This window comes from Neovison vison, chromosome 2, assembly GCF_020171115.1.
Source record: "Neovison vison isolate M4711 chromosome 2, ASM_NN_V1, whole genome shotgun sequence".
Classification (NCBI taxonomy): Eukaryota; Metazoa; Chordata; class Mammalia; order Carnivora; family Mustelidae; genus Neogale; species Neogale vison.
The window spans coordinates 231,593,308-231,613,522 of NC_058092.1; the positions used below are offsets into that span (position 1 = coordinate 231,593,308).

Consider the following 20,215-nt stretch of genomic DNA (forward strand, 5'->3'; position numbering starts at 1 on the left):
TCACTTCAAAGTTGAAGCAAAATGACCCTTTGTGAGATGACAGAGGTCCCTGGTCGTCCACATCTCCAAGCCGTTGTGAGCGGTTACTTACAGCTAACAGACGTTTCTTCATTACAGTTCTACCTACTGCCAGCTCAGCTCAGCTCTCTCCCGTGACCCTGGCACGTCGGACATCGCCAGGTAGGACCCCACAGGCACCCCCCGGCCCCACCCACTACCACTGCCGCCATTACTGGATTTCTGGCTCCTCTTGTCATGAGAGTCAGGGGTTCCGCCACCACCAGTAGACCCTGCTGATGTTCTGTTTGAGGCTGAAGGACTCGAGAAGGGCCCTGAGAGAGCTGGGATTTCATGCTGTTCGGCTTCACTTTATGTTTATTACCCATGGCTTTACAACCAAAAATCTTCATAACACGTTTCACAAATTTCCCACGTTTCACAAATGTAAGGAGTAAGAGGAAAAGAGGTAGGGGTGTGTGTGTGTGTGTGAGAGAGAGAGAGACAAAGAGTAAGAGGGTAATAGTACTAAAAGCGTCACCTTCTACATTTTGAATTTAAGAAAGACAGCATCTGGCCTTATGTCTGGAAAGTGTCCAACCTGGAAAGACTCCGTTATTTTCCGTATCAGTGAAAGGGACACCCTTCCTAGTCGTGAGGAGTAGTGGTCACGATTATTATATCATTGGGCTCCTGGATGCTGACTCATCTGTAACTATTGACATTTCAATTATACCATCAAATAATCCATATTCTGCCAATGACGACAACAACCCCGAGGGAGCCCTCATACCTGCACTGTCCATGTGACTACTGACTCCTTGAAATGTGGCTCCACAGAACGGACACCTGCTGTGCGTGTCCAGTACACGCTGGGTCTTTCAAAGACATGATATGATAAAAAGAACGTAGAATTCCTCTGATTACCATCTTTATATTGACTACATGTTGAAATGATATTTTAGATATATTGGGTTAAATAAGACATATTGTTGGGGTGCATGGGTGGCTCAGTCAGCTAAGCATCCATCTCTTGATTTTGGCTCAGGTCATGATCTCAAGGTCTTGAGATCGAGCCCTGCATCAGGCTCTGCACTGACTGTGGAGCCTGCTTGAGATTCTCTCTCCCTCTCCCCCTCCCCCATCCTGCTTACACACACATGCACAAAGGCATGTGAACTCTCTCTCCCTCAAAAAAAATATATATTGCTGAAATGAATTTCACCTGTTTCTTTTAACTTTTTAAAATGTGGCTATCAGAAAATTTTAAATTACATATGTGGCTCACGTTTTATTTCTAGTAGACATGCCATCTTATGCCACATCAGACAGCCTGACATGAATTTTCTTATTTGACCTTCCCAATACCTGGAGATGGAACTTCTATCACCCCTTTTTCTGAATGGGAGAAACTCATGCTCAGCTAGGTCAGATACTGTCCCCAAGGTCAATGGAATGATTAATAGAGACAATCTGACTTCAGAATCCTAGAGCTTAATCTCTGAACTATCCTCTCTAAATCGCTTTAAAATCCTTAAACTACTGGGAGCCTGGGTGGCTCAGTTGGTTAAGTGTCTGCCCTTGGCTTAGGACATGACCCAGGGTCCTGGGATTGAGCCAGGCATCAGGCTCCCTGCTCAGCGGGGAGTCTGCTTCTCCCTCTCTCTTTATCCACACCCCCCTCCCCCGCTCATGCCCTCTCTCTCTGTCTCTCTCAAATAAATAAATAAACAAAATCTTTTAAAATATACTTCAATGTAAGCATTTTTAATAGTTTCTAAAGAAGACTGACTGGGCATGAGGATCCATTTGTGGCAACGGAAGCTGAGAGTCCAAAGAGGGACTAATGTCTGAGCCAGGCCTGCATTTATTTTCTTATTCTTCCATTTCTCCAACACCCACATGTCCACTGCCTATCAGTGGTCCACTAGGACTCCAGTGTCTTCCCCCCTGCACACCTTGACCAATCTTTCCCATCCCAAGCTGGCAGCATTACTCCCCATTCTAGATTCCCAGCTCTGTGTCTGTCCTCACTTTGAGCTTTTATTCCTCTCCTGATTGTTCTTTGTATCCACTTCTTGCTCCAATGACATGGTCAGCTTCTTGGAGCAGACAATCCACATGTTTTTCATCCATGACATTGTCTCCAACCCCACTCCAGCATCCCCCTCCCCCACACAGTCTCAAGTACAATGCTCACTCTCTGACGGGCACTCCGTGTTTGTTAAATGAAGAAATAAGTAAATGCTTGGATAAATGAATCCCATCTGACTGATCCCAGGTTGCATATCTATGTCTCCTTCCAAATATTAACAAAAGAGAGATCAAACACATTAAATTCTTATATCTTATGTCTAAGTGACTAAGGATTCTTTTGAAATCTGAGTGACATATTCCGTTCACTTGCCAGTACAATGCTCAGAGCCAAGTGCTGGACCATGGGGTTTGGGGCCACTCTCTCCTACCTCCCAGCTGTGTGGTCCCCACCAGTTTTTCTTTGCCTCTTTGCACTCAGTTTCCTTATTGGAAATGGAGGTAACAAGGAGTTGTGAGGAATGTATCAATGAGTTTGTGTAAAGTACTTGGAGGACAGTGTGGTGCAGCCATGTGATACGTGTAGCTGTGTGATGTGAGTATAGGCTTCTGTGCCCTCAGGTGTGTCCTATGGAACAGCACTGTTCAAAGAAGAAGGTTTCTGCTCCATGACTGCTAGGTTGGGTACTTAGGGTACAACATTCCTGCTCTTTGCTTATAGTCATGGCCATTTTGTCCAAATTCCTCTCCCAGCACCTGGCAACCCCCAACTTACTTTCTATCTCTACAGATTTACCTGTTCTTGATATTTCACATGAATAGAATCAAGCAGTGTGTGGTCTTTTGTGCCTGGCATGATATTTTTAATGTTGCTGTTCCCTTTAAAATTCTCTATGTGAATGAGCTCTTATAGAGCTAACTGAATTCTTCTCGTGGAAACATGAAGCAGATGAAAAAAGTCCTTCCCTTTCTATTTGGTATCAAACATCAGGGGCCATTTTCCTTGTATTTTTTCTCCAACAGCACTCTCAACATCCACCGTCCCAGAAAATGTTAATCGCCCAACCACATCATCGGGAAGGCCAACAAGCTATGAGCTACAGCCCCCCAAAATGGGTATGATACCTTGTATTTGCTACTTGCAGCATTCAAACCCATAGGAAGGATGAACTAAACCTTAGGGCCAGGGAAAATCCACAACCAAGAGATCCAGGGGTAATGTGATGCCAGTGTTAGCTTCCATACCAGATTTTATGCTCAGCTTTGTCTGCCTAGCTCATCACTGTCCCTCTAGCAGCTACCACAGTGGTTGGCACACAGTAAGCACCCAACAAAGTTGACCGAATCAATAAATGAATGTACAAGTGGTGCACGTGGGGACCTGCAACTTAACCCCTCTTGGGGTCACGTCAGTCTTGGCTAAGAACCACCCTGCTCATCAGTGCAGAGGCCAGAGTGGAGGCAAATCCCTCCATGAAGCCAAATCCTTCTACCAAATATTTTTTCTCAAGCTCAGCAGATAATGCAAAGTTACCAACTATCTTATCAGGTAGAACAATGATTCCATCCCCTGGTCCTCCAGACGGGAGGTACAAACAGATGGGTCATGCCATTAGGTTATGTGATGTCCTCTGTGCAGTCATCCAAGATAATCAGCATCCTGATAAATAGAATCCTTTTAAAACTTTTGTGCAATTCAGCAATGACTTATTTTACTACTGAAGAGCATATGCAGAACCTGGAGCTGATGTAGGGCCAGAGAAAGCAAGACATTTGGGGGCAGCAGGATCACACTTACAAGCTTCCTATCAGCAGCCTGGACTTGACTGCAATCTCATTAAAAAGCCATTCTCCCTGAGTGTGTGGCCAGTCCAGATGTTTTGGAAAGGTGCGGCATAGCTGGTGGCTCTTCACCCGTCATTAGTCAAGTCCTTTTCTGACATGTTGTCCTGTGCCTGTCTCAGGAAGAGAAATTTCAGTTCTTTTTTGTTTGTTTGTTTAAGTAGGTATTCAATAATTTTTTAATTTAAATTCAATTAATTAACATATAGTTTATTATTAGTCTCAGAAGTAGAGTTTAGTGATTCATCACTTGCATCTAACACCCAGTGCTTATTACATCAAATGCCCTCCTTAATGCTCATCACCCAGTTACCTGTTCCCCCATCCCCCCATCCCCCACCCTTAATGCTCATCACCCAGTTACCTGTTCCCCCATCCCCCCATCCCCCACCCCTCTGGCAACCCTCAGTTTACTTTATGGAATTAAGAGTTTCAGTTCTAATCACTGTTTCCATGTTGTTCCAGTTCTACCTGTGGTTGACTCACTGTCTTCCAGCCGCAGAGCCAATGTTCCTTGGCCCAACCCTTCAGGTCAGCAGCCTTCCCCATAGGATGCACCATTGCAGGAATTGCCATTGCCTTTGAAGACCCAAGGGGTCACCACAATGGGGGAAGGAGCCTGGGGGCTGCAGCCAGAGGCCTGGAAAGCACCCAGGGAAGACAACAGTGAGAGGAGGAAAGATCACCACCTCCAGGACGGGTCTGGGCCTCTCACCACTTTGGCACCTGATCGTTCTCACTCTCCTGCTATCCCAGCAAAGCATTCTAAAGTTCAGAAAATACAGAGATTAAGAAATCACATAACCATGTCCCCTTTACCTACAGATGACTAATGCTTACATTTTGTTATATAGGTTTTCCAGCCTTACCAAGAAATAAAGCATCACAGATAAACATGAAGTTCCCCCAATTCCTCAGGCCCAGTCTCTGTTTTCTCCTTCTTCCTCAGAGACAAACACCCTCTTGAATTTTGGATGTATCTCCAGCTTTAGTATCTTTACAAATGGGAATTATATGATCTCTCCATATGTTATTTTGTGTTTTTCTTTCACACAAATTACCTTATCCCCTATATGTCATTCAGTACCTCTTATTCTTTACTCAGAGTTATGTTTTCAATATTCACCCATATTGAGATATTTATGTATATTTCCCTGCTTTTAACTGCTGTAGTGTTACATTTTTTGAATAAGCCATTTAAATTTCCCCACTGATGGAAATGCATTTTCTTAATTTTTCATGTCTTCCCTGTTGATGTCAAGTCCTAAAACACCAGTGCTTGATAAATACATATTCCACATATGTGGAATGGAATGGAATATATATTTTTATTATTATTTATTAAATATTATTTATTTTATCTAATCTGCTTTTTTCAGTGACTGGTAAAAAGCACATTGCACAGTGGAGTAATCACTAAGCAATATTCTCCTAGAATGCTCTTATATTTGTGGAGTAATCACAGGGTTCCCCTTAATCTGTACGCAAGGCAGATGGGGTAAGTTCAAGAGGGAAGTTTCAAAAACTTACCTTAATTTTCATTTCCATAGGAGACTGGCCCACACTGAGGCTGGTAAATGGCCCCGGGAGATGCTCTGGACGGGTGGAAGTTTTCTACCAGGGCACCTGGGGGTCCGTGTGCAGTGATGGCTGGGATCTGAAGGAGGCACATGTCGTGTGCAGGCAGCTTGGGTGTGGCCGGGCAGTGTCTGCCCCCTTGGGCGCCCATTTTGGTCCACGCTCTGGAAAGATTCTCCTGGACAATGTGCACTGCAGTGGTGAGGAGAGCCACCTGGCCCTGTGCGTCCATGATGCCTGGTTCTCTCACAAGTGCAGTCAGGAGGAGGATGTTGGAGCCATCTGCTCAGGTAAGAAAGCTTTGTGTGATCTGAATGACTCTGAAAGAATGGGTTATTACAGAAACTGAGCAATCAGCTTGTGGTCCCATCCAGCAATGGTAATGGCTTCCTCTCTTTACACTAACAGGTTCTCTGATGACAACCTCCTCCCCTCCAGGTAAGGCTGACTCCAGCCATTTTTATATCCCATTCTTAGCTCTAGTTCTGGATAGCTAATATTTATATGTGTGATAGAAGTGAAATGAAAATGACCCCATTAAATCAAGCTGTGAGTAGTTTACAGAAGTTGCTTTGATGGGTCCATATAGCTTGAAACCTAAAAGGTTTTCCCAGTCTATAGTTCAACCCACCATAACACAGGGAACTCAGAACACAGGCATGGTACTGACCTTGCTCTCATGTGCTCAGGTTCTCTCTGAGGAAACCTGCTAATCCTGACCTGAATGACCCTTCTTCTGGGAAAATGCTTGATGGTAGATCTCGGGCACAATTTAGGTGCAACTTGGTGGAGAGCTTGACAGTGAAGAGCAGTATCAGCAAAGGAACCAGCTAACCATCCCATCACTCAGGTGTAGGAATCTTTCTAAGTTAGAGTGAAATTACCAGGTTTCCAGAGTAATTAGATCAGAAAATAATCCTTCTGGAGTCTGTGGGACCTTGTCCTTTCCAACAGGCGAAGAAAGAAACAACATCAGTTAAAAATTTATCCTTCTGTGCCTTTAGAGTTCCTCTGCCATTAGGAAGAACCCTGAGCCATTGCAATCTTTTTTTTTCTTTCATCCTAAAGCAGTTGGTGTTTTATTTTATTGTGTATCATAATTACCCAGAGGGCCTATTAATACACAGGCTGCTGGGCCACAACTCCAGAGTTCCCAATTCAGCGGGTCTAGGGTGGGGTGTAAGAATTTACAATTCCAACAAGTCCAGGATGCCTATGCGGCTGGTCTGGGGATCACAGTTTGAGAACCACTGTCTTAAAAGAAAGAAGGAATATTTCATTTCTTATCCTAATAAATAGAAGCAGAATTACCATCATCTTCATCATCATTATCATCATCATCACCATCATCATCATCACCACCATTGTCATCGTCATCATTATTGTCAACACCACCATCATCACCATTGTCATCATCATCACCACCATTGTCATCCTCATTATCGTCATCCTTACCATCAACACCATTGTCATCATCATCACCATCATCGTCATCATCATTGTCACCACCAGCATCATCACCATTGGCATCATCACCATCATCACCTTTGCCATTGTCATCATTGCCGTCCTCATCACCATTATTGCTGGCATCGTCATCATCACCATTGGCATCATCATCGTCGTTGCCATCATCATTGTCATCATCACCATTATTGATGTCACCATCCTCAGTGCCATTATCCACATCCTCATTACCAAAACCATCACTACCATCAGCAAAAGGTATTCTATCTGGTAAGTTAAACTTTGTATTTATGCATCACATCTCTGGTTGTTTTTAGTTTACATGCTTTTTAACTGTTACGTGTACACAAAGCTAAGCATCCAAACAAGAGTATGAGTAAATTATTAAGAGATTTGCAAATATCTGGATATCCATGAATATGTAAGAAATCAGGTCTCTGTGGATGATTCATTTTCTATTTATAGCTAGGAGTCTGAGGTTGCATTCATGGCCTCTTCTTCATCTGATTGCTACTGTCCTAATCCAAATCCTCATCACCTCTTTCTGCCTGGATGAACACAGGCTTCTCTTAACTGGCTTCCCTGCCTGCTTGCTCCCAACATTATAGTCCATTGTTTACATGCAATCAAAGTTACCTTTCAAAAGTAAAAGTCAGAGGACACCTGAGTTCAGAGGACAACTGAGCTCAACCAGTTAAGTGACTGCCTTCTGCTCAAGTCATTATATCAGGGTCCTGGGATCTAGTCCCATGTAGGGCTCCCTGCTCAGTGGGAATCTGCTTCTCCCTCTCCCTCTCCTTGCTCATTCTCTGTCTCTCTAATAAATAAGCAAAATCTTTTTTTAAAAAAATAAAAGTCAGACTTATTGAAATCTAATTTATTTACAGTAAAAATCACTATGTAGTTTAAAGAATTTTGATAAAAGGTTAAAGTTGTGTAACCATCACCACCAAGATATAAAGCATTTCTATTACCATAAGGAGTTTCCTCATGCCTCTTTTTAGTCAATTCCCTCACTCAACACCTAAGTCCTGGCAACCACCAATATTATTTCTGCCCCCATAGGTTTGACTTTTCCAGAATATTATCTAAGTTAGTCAGATAATATGTAGCATCTAAGTTAGTCATATAATATGTATCTAAGTTAGTCAGATAATATGTAGCATTTTCATAGTTGTCATAATATTTTAGAGAATCATCCATGTAGCTCCATGTATTAGACACCCATTCTTTTTTATTGCTGAGTAGTATTCTACTTTACAGATGAGCCAAATATGTGTATCTATTTGCCACTTGATGGATATTGAGTTTATTTTTTATTCTTGACTATTACTAATTAATCTGATTAAAACCTTCATATACAAATTACAAACCATTTTCCAAGGTGGCTATACCATTTTGCATTCCCACCTAAAATATATGAGATTTACAATTGCTCCACATACTTGTCGACACTTGGATTTTCTACTTTTTGTTTGGTCATTATAGTCTCTCTTCTATAATGAGAATGATATCTCTTTGTGGTTTTAATTTGCTTTCCCCTATGATTAGTGATACTAAGTGCATTTTAATGTGTTTATTTGCATCTCTTCTTTGGTGAAGTGTGTGTTTAAATCTTTTATCTTTTATTTTTTTAAGATTTTATTTATTTATTTATTTATTGGACAGATAAAGATCACAAGTAGGCAGAAAGACAGGCAGAAAGAGGGGGAAGCAGGCTCCCTGCTGAGCAGGAAGCCCAGTGTGAGTCTGGATCCCAGGTGATGACCTGAGATCATGACCTGAGCCAAAGGCAGAGGATTTAACCCACTGAGCCACCCAGGTGCCCCTAAATCTTTTATCTTTTTTTAATTGAGATATCTTATCATGTTGTAAGATAGGTCTTTATATATCAAATATTATACATTTTAAAATACTAGATACAGGTATTTTCTCAGATGTGTGTTTGGCAAATATTTTCTCTCAGTCTATAACCTGCCTTTTCATTTTCTTAAGTGTTTTTTGAAGGACAGAATTTTTTCAGTTTTAATGAATTCTGATTTCCCAAGATTTTTTTTTCTTTAACCAAATAGGCTTTTGTGTCTCATCTAAGAAATCTTCACTTGACCAGAAGTCTGAAAGATTTTTTTCCTGTTTTCTTCTAGAGGTTTCATAGTTGTCAATTTTACATTTAGCTCTATGATCCATTTTTGTTGATTTTTTTATTTGGTTCCAAGGCCTTTTTCCATATACATCATTAATCATTTCAATACCATTTGTCTAAAAGACTCTCCTAATTCCACTAAAATAATTTGGCACTTTTGTCAAAAATAAAATAATCATTAATACTTGGGCCTATTTCCAAACTCCCTCTTGTCCCTCTGACTTATGTGACAGCTCTCATGCACATATCACATTGTCTCAATTCCTGCAGTTTTAGAATAAGTCATGAAATCAGGTAGTGTGGATGCTTCAACTTTATTCTTTTTTCTTCTTTTTTAAAAACTGTTTTGGTTAACCTAGGTTTTTGGCCTTTCATATAAAGTTTTAGAGTCAACTTGTCAATCTCTACAAAAAATTTCTTGTTTCATTTATTCTTCTCCTACCCCCTTGACTCCCCATGTTGCATCTCCACTTGCTTATATCAGGGAGATCATAGGATAGTTGTCTTTCTCCGCTTGACTTATTTCACTAAGCATGATACCCTCTAGTTCCATCCATGTCGTCGCAAATGGCAAGATTTCATTTCTTTTGATGGCTGCATAGTATTCCATTGTGTATATACAAGATGGGATTGGGAGGGAGACAAACCATAAGTGACTCTTAATCTCACAAAACAAACTGAGGGTTGCTGGAGGAGGGGGGTTGGAAGAAGGGGGGTGGGGTTGTGGACATTGGGGAGGGTATGTGCTATGGTGAGTGCTGTGAAGTGTATAAACCTGGTGACACACAGACCTGTACCCCTGGGGATAAAAATATATTATATGCTTATAAAAAATAAAAAAATTTAAAAAAATATCTGCTGCAATTTTTAGTTTAGATTGTACTGAGTCTATATGTAAATTCAGGGAAAATTGACATCTTAATGATACTGAGTTTCTGATCATCAATAAGGCATATCTCTTCATTTATTGAGATCTTTCATTTATCTCAATATATATTTTTCTATGTACAAATTTTGCTCATAGTTATCAGACTTATCCATAATAATTTCATGGTTTTGGATGTTATTGTAAAACGTATTTTTAAAACTTTCTATGTTGATATTTATCTTTGTGGCTAGGGAATTATTTTCCCAAAAAAAGGAAGTATTTATCATTGGAGATACTATGGTAATTTTTTGAATATATTCATTTCTTAGTTTATAAAATTCTTTCCTATCCATTATCAGATTTGATTCCCAGTTTTACAGATCAGAAAACAGATGTTCATTTGTAATATGTGGTAGAGTAAGAATCAGGTTCCAGAGTAGAACAGTCCTGTCTTTGGACTGGAAATTCACTAAAACCCTTTAGAACTAGCTTTTGTATTTCACCAAGAGATACTAGAAATTGGTTTGGTGTGCCAGGTAACTTTCCCTCTTCTCAGCTTCAGTTGTGCATCTATGAGGGGCTTTTCATCACTAATCGTGTTTTCTTTTTATTGTAGTTGCTGAAATGACAATGACCCCCATTACCTCTGAGGAAGAGCAAACACCAATAGGTACTTAAAAATGCAGCTTTTTTTAGTTTATACTGAAATCTTTTATCTTATAATTTATTCAAATTTCCAAGTTATTTTGTGTTTCTAGAAAGAAGAAGAAAATAAAAATTAAAAAATATTCTGAGGGGTTTGAAGTGGCGGGGGTGTGGGAGGTTGGGGTACCAGGTGGTGGGTATTATAGAGGGCACGGATTGCATGGAGCACTGGGTGTGGTGAAAAAATAATGAATACTGTTTTTCTGAAAATAAATAAATTGAAAAAATTAAAAAAAAAGAGATGGAAACAACCTAAAAAAATTAAAAAATAAAAATAAAATTACAGATTAAAAAAAAAAAGAAGTTTAATAGCAAACATTGCTGGTAGTCTCCAGTCCCTACCAGAATCCTTTAGGCAGTTAAATAAAGATGTTTCTGAGAATATGCCCCCAGAACTACCAGATCAACATGTTAAGATGAATTGTACACACATACACACGCACACCACACAGGCTCAATGGTCTGATAAATTTGGGAAACACTGCATTAAAAAAATTAAACAGGTTTCTTTACTACAGGATGTCTAGGAGCCTTTGATATATAGTTAATCCTATAAATGCCCACTAGAAGTCATATTAGGCCATGGTCATGAAATATACTTGACCCAAATTCCTTTTCATTATGTATCATCTCTTAGGAAGTTTTCTGCATAATATCAGTAAGGAAAATGTAAAAATCCTAGTATCTGGGATGCATACATATACTACCACATTATTCTCATCAAATTAAAATGCGGGGCACCTGGCTGACTCATTCCGTGGGGCAGGTGACTCTTGATCTTGGGGTTGTGAGTTTGAGCCCCATATTGGATGTAGAGCTTACTTAAAAATAAAATCTTTAAAGAAGTACCTATTCCTTCATGTCTCTGAATGTCTGAATTCAAGGTCACTGTCCTCTAATACCTGTGCTGCCTGAAATAGGTCTACACCCTCCCCTTCCACACATTTCTCAAGGCAGCTTCCCTGGTCCCCACAAGAGGACATTTCCTGTATATTTCTGTCTTTTTTGTTAACATCCCTCATAATCCACCTTATATTACGTTCCTTGTATACATATCCCAGCTTCTGAATGAGATATAAGCCTTTTAAACGCAGGTACTGTGTCTCAGTTTCTTTGTATTGAATAAGTATTTGTTACAAATGGTAGCTCACAGCATTATTTTTTTTCCAATTTATTTATTTTCAGAAAAACAGTATTCATTATTTTTTCACCACACCCAGTGCTCACAGCATTATTAATTTGCAAAGCTGATTTTATTGCCTTTAGGTCTCCTTAAGTATGATGTTCTCAAGTTTATCTTATTTCTTAAGAATTTATTTCCACTGGGCCAAGGAGTCAAAGATAAGTTTACCATGAATATCTAACGTATGTCCAAAGAGCTAAACAATCTTATTTGATGGTGATGATGGTGACTTACTTAGATGAATCAAGAGAAAACACAAAGTTCCAGAAAGGTCTTATAATGGATCCTTCCAGCAGTGTGCTGCCTTTTTTCTTCCTTCTTGACTGACTGATAGTGACCTAGCTTTGTGCTTCCTCCTAGTTGAAAGCTTTTCTGAGACTTCACTGATCTTAGCCCCTGAAGACTTCACACCTCCGCCCACAGGTATGGGAAGTAGTTCCTGAGAATTTAAGGGATGATGGAAATCATAGAGATAGGCGTTTCTCCAAGCTGGAGAGAAACCACAGGCAGAGTTAAAGTGGGAGATGGCCCACTTATAAGGCATAGCATTTAGAGCAATTTTCTTCATCATTTTTCACCTTTTCTGTTGCCATAACTTCCTCATCTATAAAACAGAAAACATGCCCACCACATGGGGTTGAAAAAATTAAGAAAGAAATGTTTAAGTTAGTGGCTTTCTAAAACTCTGGCACTTCACAGACCAACAACAAATGTTAGTTCCTGTCTTAGGTTCCTTTACATAGTAAAGCCATAAAGAAAGATTATGAGACAAAGGCACCAATTTGCTGTAAGACTAACATAGTCTGACCAAAAAGGGGGACTACCTAGCAATGACCTACATAAGGATCGTCTAGTTTCCTATTTTGTCAATACATTAACATCTCATATTTCTACCCTTATTAATGGCAGAGGAATAACATATAACTAAAATGATAAGGAGACCTTAGGAATTCTGAAAATTTCTTAAAGAGAATTTCATATTTTGACGGGCACCTGGGTGGCTCAGTTGGTTAAGTGACAGCCTTCGGTTCAGGTCATGATCCTGGAGTCCGAGGATCGAGTCCCGCATCGGGCTCCCTGCTCTGCAGGGAGTCTGTTTCCCCCTCTAACCTCTCTCCTTTCATGCGCTCTCTCTCTCTCAAATAAATAAATAATCTTTAAAAAAAAAAAGATAGAGTTTCATATTTTGATAGGAGGATTTAGTAAAGACTCATGTAAGGGATGTGAAATTGAAGACTGTTCTGGCTGTGACTCTATGGATACATGAGAACTGTGTGATCTTGCATATTTAAAAGCGGGGATATGACCACAAAGGATAAAGGGAACCTTCCAGATGGGAAAGCCAGTATCACCACTGTTCCACCTCCTTGTGCCTCCGCAGGGGCCTGGATGGCGGTGAGGCTGGTGAACGGCACAGGCAGGTGCTCAGGCCGGGTGGAGGTTCTCATCCAGGGCACGTGGGGAACCGTGTGTGATGACCTCTGGGACCTGGCCGAAGCCACAGTGGTGTGCCACCAGCTGCAGTGTGGGCTGGCCGTGGCGGCCCCCACAGGGGCCCACTTTGGGGCAGGCTCCGGGAAGATCCTGCTGGACGACGTGCAGTGTGCGGGCGCTGAGAGCCACCTGGGGCAGTGCGTGCACAGGGGTGAGACCGGGCTCAACTGCGGGCACCTGGAGGACGCCAGCGTCATATGTGCAGGTGAGGGGTGAGGGGCTGTCACCGCCCACAATGTCACTGCTTTTATTTCCGTTCAGGCATTCTCCACCTGCACTCACACCAGCCATTACACAATGTATTGAAGAAGCCCCCCCCCCATTGTAAGCCTCATTATTAGAAGCCAGGTCTGTGCCTTTCAATCTTCAGGTACTGATGGTCCACCAGCCTCCAGCCCCACCCCAGGGCCTGAAGCTCCTCCCTCAGTGGACACACTCACAGGTAGGTCATCTTTGCTTGCTGCATTTGCTTTTGCTTCTGTTGACCCTCTAGAAGACACTTCCTCAATGAACACTGTGCTATGGGTACGTCAAGACAGCAGAGCCACTGAATTTTTCTTTACGGTGCAAATACTGCAAATAAGAATGAGAAAGGGCAAGACTTTTACAAGATGGGGTGCTTAACCATCACTGGAATTCTCAATACATTCCTTTTCTGCCTCTCCGAACTTACGGCTGCGAAATCCAAATCGTATTCCACTGGTTCAGGGGTTCGATCCATTGCTATCTAGTTAGTCTTAAAAGGACCCAAAGAGGCTCAAAGCATTATGAAAAGCAGATGATGCCCCCAGTGCATCTGCCTACCTATCAGAAGGGGGCAGTGGGGAGAGCTTCCTCAAACTGGTGCCCGTAGGGGATGGGGATGGCCACAGAGCTCCCAAAGCTGAGGCACCCGGTGTGGACACGGTTCCTCCATCATCCGACCAGTGCTGGGTCTCCCTGTCCTCTGGCAGCAGCCATGGATGGCACCTGCGGGTTATTACTGAAAGTTAAGGCTGGCGCCATCAACACCACTTGGCCAAGGAGGAAGTGACAACACAAATCTGCTCTCTGCATTAAATATCCAGTCTGCTGGTTAATTGCTACTTGACATCTTCACTAGCCCCAAAATGTTATGACAGTAAATTCATCTGACAGGTGTTTGTAGAGACAAAATGGGCAACAAGAGCTGCTGAAAATCACACATTGCTTAGGTAACCCAGGGTCTGGGTGAGTTGGCCAAACACCTAGGGCAAAGCTAAAACGTCCCCTCATGATACTAATGCCATGTCCCCACTTGCACACAGCCGGTGGTTTCCTAAAAGAGAAAGAAGAGAGATGGCAACAGAGAGAACCGGAAATGGACTCACGAGCATTCCGAGAGCTAGAGTGTACAGGCCATGGGCAATATGGCAAAACCTCATCCTAGAGACTGGAGAACTAAGTGTTAAGACAGGGCAAAGTGAGGGCTTCCCTGCCTCAAGCATTGTGGGGCAAACCAGTGAACGACTCAGTGTCATAGTTTTGGAACATTCCCATTGTAGCATCTTCTTTCCTATATGGTGGTAGCAGGCTCTTGGTCCCAAGTGATGTTCCTGTTTGTGCCCCTTCACAGGTGATGGACTGTCAGCTACCATACCCATAACGGGCCCTCCTACCCTTCACTCCACACTCACACCAGCAGGTAATGTGTCCCTGTGACTTGCCTGGGGCGGTGCTCCAGGTTTTCTCAGCATCTAGTCCGTGCCACACACAGACATACGAGCTTTTGCTATTCTGTTCCACCACAATAACCATAAAGGAAGGTGTGATCTCCAGCACTTCACAAATGCATCAACAGAGGCTCAGAAAGGACATGAACAGAAGACACTCTGTGATGCTAGAGTCCTACGACCGTACGTGGTGAGGGCTGGAGCTCCCAGAGCCACCCAGCTACGGGGATCAAGGTGGTTTCACAGAGTTTTTCTTGGGCACACAGAGCGATGTGGACTGGGTGTATTAGCGGAGAAAGGTGTGAATAAGAACTAACTGCTCATCCCAAGGTGGTCTGAGAAAAGTCCATGGAAATGTTGCATGTCAGGTACATGAATAGGCTGTCTACAGCAGAGCCTTTACTGTGACAGAAGAGACGAAAGACAGAATGGTCACTAGTAATTTGGACTGTCCATTTCCCTGCACTGTTGCAGCTGAGCAGCATTGGTCTCCTTGGCGGAATCTAGGCCTTCTCCTTAGCACACGAGCTAATGCCTCCCTGCCTTCAATTGCAGAACTAACATTTCCATAAGCCAAATCTCCTGTACATCCCCAGGTAACCAGCAAACAATTCTTCTCAAAATCACCTGGGGTATTGACTTCCAGGTGTGCTGGGCTACACTGGCAGAAGACAAGTCCTCTCAATACGAAGAAATAGAAAAGATAAATAAAGAAAGCTACAAAATCTGTTCTTTTACTGTAGGTGTTGGGGGTTGTGACCAAGAGACAAAATTTCTGAAAATTCAAGCAATTCTCACCATGCGCTCTACCCCGATACGGGAAATCTCCCTGCCCTCAGAGAACTAGGTCTCCAGTCTCTCTCTTGCTTGTGCCTCTGCAGGGGCCTGGATGGCGGTGAGGCTGGTGAACGGCACAGGCAGGTGCTCAGGCCGGGTGGAGGTTCTCATCCAGGGCACGTGGGGAACCGTGTGTGATGACCTCTGGGACCTGGCCGAGGCCACAGTGGTGTGCCGCCAGCTGCAGTGTGGGCTGGCCGTGGCGGCCCCCACAGGGGCCCACTTTGGGGCAGGCTCCGGGAAGATCCTGCTGGACGACGTGCAGTGTGCGGGCCCTGAGAGCCACCTGGGGCAATGCGTGCACAGGGGTGAGACCGGGCTCAACTGCGGGCACCTGGAGGACGCTGGTGTTGTCTGCACAGGTAAAGAGCTGTTGTTATTTTTTTTTACCATGACATCACTTCTTTGTCTCTCCCCTCACATATTTCTCCATGATTATTTTAATAACACTTAACATTATAAATGGCACTGTAGACCTTAGCTTGTGTTTTTTCTTCTGACAATTAGGTGGTGATGGTTCACCAGGCCCCACTCCAACCACAGAGCCTGAAAGTGCCACCTCTTCATACACACTGTCAGGTAAGTCCATTCTTTGCTAGGTTCTTTTGCTTCAAGACTTTCCTCCCTAGAATGTCCCTTTCATAAGGCGTGTTAGGAGGGTCTTCACACTGAACAACTTCAAGGGCACCACCCTTGTAGAATGCACTGTGGAATTTTGTCCCCATGGAGGTCATCATGTGTTATTTGTGAATGGTAATTCCTGGGGTGGTGCAGTTCAGTAGCCCACGTGGTTGAGTCACTCCAGGGTGGAATTTTTATCAGCCACTCTACATGGTACCACACCATACAGAGGGGCCCAGAGCAGAAGGCGAATCAGGTTTCTCACCTCATCACCTAGACCTCTTAAATAATTCCTGACATTGCTAAAATGAAGCCTGCGTGTTGAGAATGTTGAGTTGACTCCAAAGGGTTCAGAGGCTCAGTCTATTAAAATTAATTCCGTTACGTTTGAGTTAATTTCTACCAACTATTATTTAAGGTGATCCACACATATTTTTAAAACTGCTTAAAGATTCATATACCAGTAGATATTTGTGTGATCATTATATAGCATCCTTTTAATTTCAAGAATCTGGAGAATACAGGAAAAAATAAGTGGTTAGAAGAAGACACAACATATAAAAATGAATAGTTCCTCTCTCTGTAGGTATTTGATAGGAGAGCAATGAAGCCTGTTTCCTTAAGTACATGATACACGGATGTCATAAAATGGTTGCTGGTGAAATTCTCACTGACATCAGCCAGACACTCATGAGTCCCCTTCTTTCCTCTGATTGGAACTGAGTCTCAGTTGCTTCACCATTAGGAGTAAAGCTTCTGGTGTTTTTGACATACTAAGACTGATTCTACATCATCCTAAGGACAACGAACCAGCAGTCCAACTAAAAAAAAATAAGTTATATGTATTTTCCCTTTTCTATTCCAGCCCATTTTAAATAACAAGTTTGGTGACTTAACAATTTCTAGATAGTCTAGTTATAAATTATTTAAACAGATCACAATAATGAAGTGACTAGTCAATTGTTTATATATGTAAAAGAATATTATGAAAAATATCAAACTCACTGACAAATGTTAAGGACAGTATCATGAACTCCTTGGTACCCACTACTGAGCTTTATCAAATTCTAAATTTTAGCTCTAATTGCTAGAGATCTTTTTAAAAAGAAAACCATACAACAATGCAATTAAAGGGTCATACCTTGTGATCAAGTGGGATTTTTTCTCTGAGATGTAAGGATGATTCGACATATACAAATCAATAAGAGTGATATGCCACATTAACATAATTAAAGATTTCAAAAATGGGTGCAATCAATGAAGGGGATTAAGAATACACTCATTGTGATAAGCACTGAGTAACATATAGAATTGTTGAATCACAATGTTGTACACTTGAAACCAATATATCACTATATGTTAACTATACTGGAATTACCTTTTTAAAAAACAAATAATTTTTAAAAAAAGAAATCACATGAGGCAGAAAAAGCATTTGACAAAATTTACCACCCTTTCATGATAAAAATGCTTAACAAACTAGGTGTAGAAGGAAAGAACCTCAACATAATAAAGGCCATATAAGACAAGACTATAGTCAATATCACGCACAGTGGTGAAAATTTTACAGCCTTTCCTTAAAGATCAGAAGAAAAGACAAGGATGCTCACTCTTGGCACTTCAATTCCATATAGTACTGGAAATCCTAGCCAGAGCAATTAGACAAGAAAAATAAATAGAAGAAATGAAATGGGAAAGGAAAAAGTAAAATTCTGTTTCCAGATGACATGATCCGATTTGTAGAAAACTCTAAACACTCCACAGAGGAAAAAAAGAAATGTTAGAACTAAAAGAAATCAGCAAAGTTACAAGATACAGAATCAACATACAGAAATCAATTGTGCTTTTCTACACTAACAATGAGTGTAGAAATTAAGAAGACAATCCCATTTGCAATAGCATCAATAAGAATAAAATGCTGGGGCTCCTGGGTAGCCCAATGCTGGGATGCCTTCAGCTCAGGTCATGATCTCAGGGTCCTGGGATCAAGTCCTGTGTCAGCCTCCTTACTCAGTACAGAGCATGCTTCTCCTTCTCCCTCTGCCTGCTACTCCACCTGCTTAAGCTCTCTCTTTCTCTGTGTCAAATAAATAAATAAATTTTTTTAAAATGGTCCATACCACCACAGAGATCTATAGACTCAAAGCTATTTCCACAAAAAACCCAATGGCAATTTTTATAGAAATATGAAGAAAAAAACCAAAATTCATATGAAACTACAAAGACCCAGAATAGCCAAAGTAGTCTTGAGAAATATCAAAGCTGGAGGCATCACGTTTCCTGATTTCAAAGTGTGTTATAAACCTACACTACAGTACTGGTACAAAAATAGGCATGTAGACCCATGGAAGAGAATAGAGAAATAAACCCACACATATATACTCAACTGATCTTTGACAAGGATACCAAGAACACACAGTGGGAAAAGGATGGTCTCTTTGACAGATGATATTGGGAAAACTGAATACCCATATGCAAAAAGATGAAATTGGACCCCTACCTTACACCATATGCAAAAATTAATTCAAAATAGATTAAAGAATTAAAGAGATTAAAGAATTAAAAGATTAAAGAATTAAACATAATTCTTGAAAATATTAAATTTCTAGAAGAAAACAGGGAAGTCTTTTTCACACTGGTCTTAGCAATAACTTCTTGGATCTAACACCCAAAACACAGGCAACAAAAACAAAAATTAGTAAATGGGATTGTATCAACCTGAAAAGCTTCTACATGGCGGAAGTAACAATCAACAGAATTAAAAGGCAACCAATGGAATGGGAGTAAATATTTGCAAACCATATATCTTCTAAGGGGTTAATTTCCAAAATCTATATAAAGCTCCTAAAACTTACATTAAAAAAATCAAATAACCAGATTTTTTTTAAATGGGCAAAAGACTTGAACAGACATTTCTCCAAAGAGGACGTAAAAGTGTCCAACAGGTATATGAAAAGATTCTCAGTATCATTAATTGTTAGGAAAGTGCGAATCAAAACTACAATAAGATATCACTTTACACCTATTAGAATGGCTACTAAATTTTTTTAGTTTTATTTCTTTGAGAGAGAGAGACTGCACACATGTGATGCACATGAGGGTGAGGGACAGAGGGAGGGGAAGAGAGAATCCCAAGCAGATCTGCAACCTGAGATCACAACCCGAGCTGAAATCAAGAGTCAGACACTTAACCAACTGAGCCACCCAGGCATCCCAGGATGGCTACTATTTTTAGAAAAGAGAGATAACAAGTATTGGTGAGCTTGTGGAGAAATTGGAGCCCTGTACACTGTTAGTAGAAATGTAAAATTGTTCAGCTGCTATAGAAAGCATTTCAAAGATTCCTCAAAAAATTAAAAATAGAACTACCATATGATCTAGCAATCCCACTTCTGGGTAATATATCTAAAGAATTGAAATCATTCTTACTGTACTACCATGTTCATGGTAGCACTCACAATAGTCAAGATATAAAAAAAAAAACAACCCATGCGTCCACCAACAGATAACTGGATAAAGAACATGTGGTATACACATACAAAGAAATATTATTCAGCCTTAAAAAAGAAGGAAATTCTGCCATTTGTAACAACATAGGTGAACCTGAAGGACATAACACTAAGTGAAATAAAGTAGCCACAGAAGAATAAATACTTTGTGATTTCACTTATATGAAGCATCTAAAATAGTCAAACTCGGGGCACCTGGGTGGCTCAGTGGGTTAAGCCTCTACCTTCGGCTCAGGTCATGGTCCT

At 41.3% G+C, this 20,215-nt stretch overlaps 1 protein-coding gene across 1 annotated transcript in view; it reads left to right on the top strand.

Moving 5' to 3' along the window:
• The window catches only part of LOC122899300 (deleted in malignant brain tumors 1 protein-like), a 109,497-nt gene that overhangs the window by 17,304 nt on the left and 71,978 nt on the right, over positions 1–20,215 (top strand). Inside the window, 3 exon segments of the mRNA XM_044236849.1 lie at positions 5,424–5,741; positions 13,160–13,516; positions 15,884–16,201. Of these exon segments, the coding sequence (XP_044092784.1) occupies positions 5,424–5,741; positions 13,160–13,516; positions 15,884–16,201 (993 nt within the window).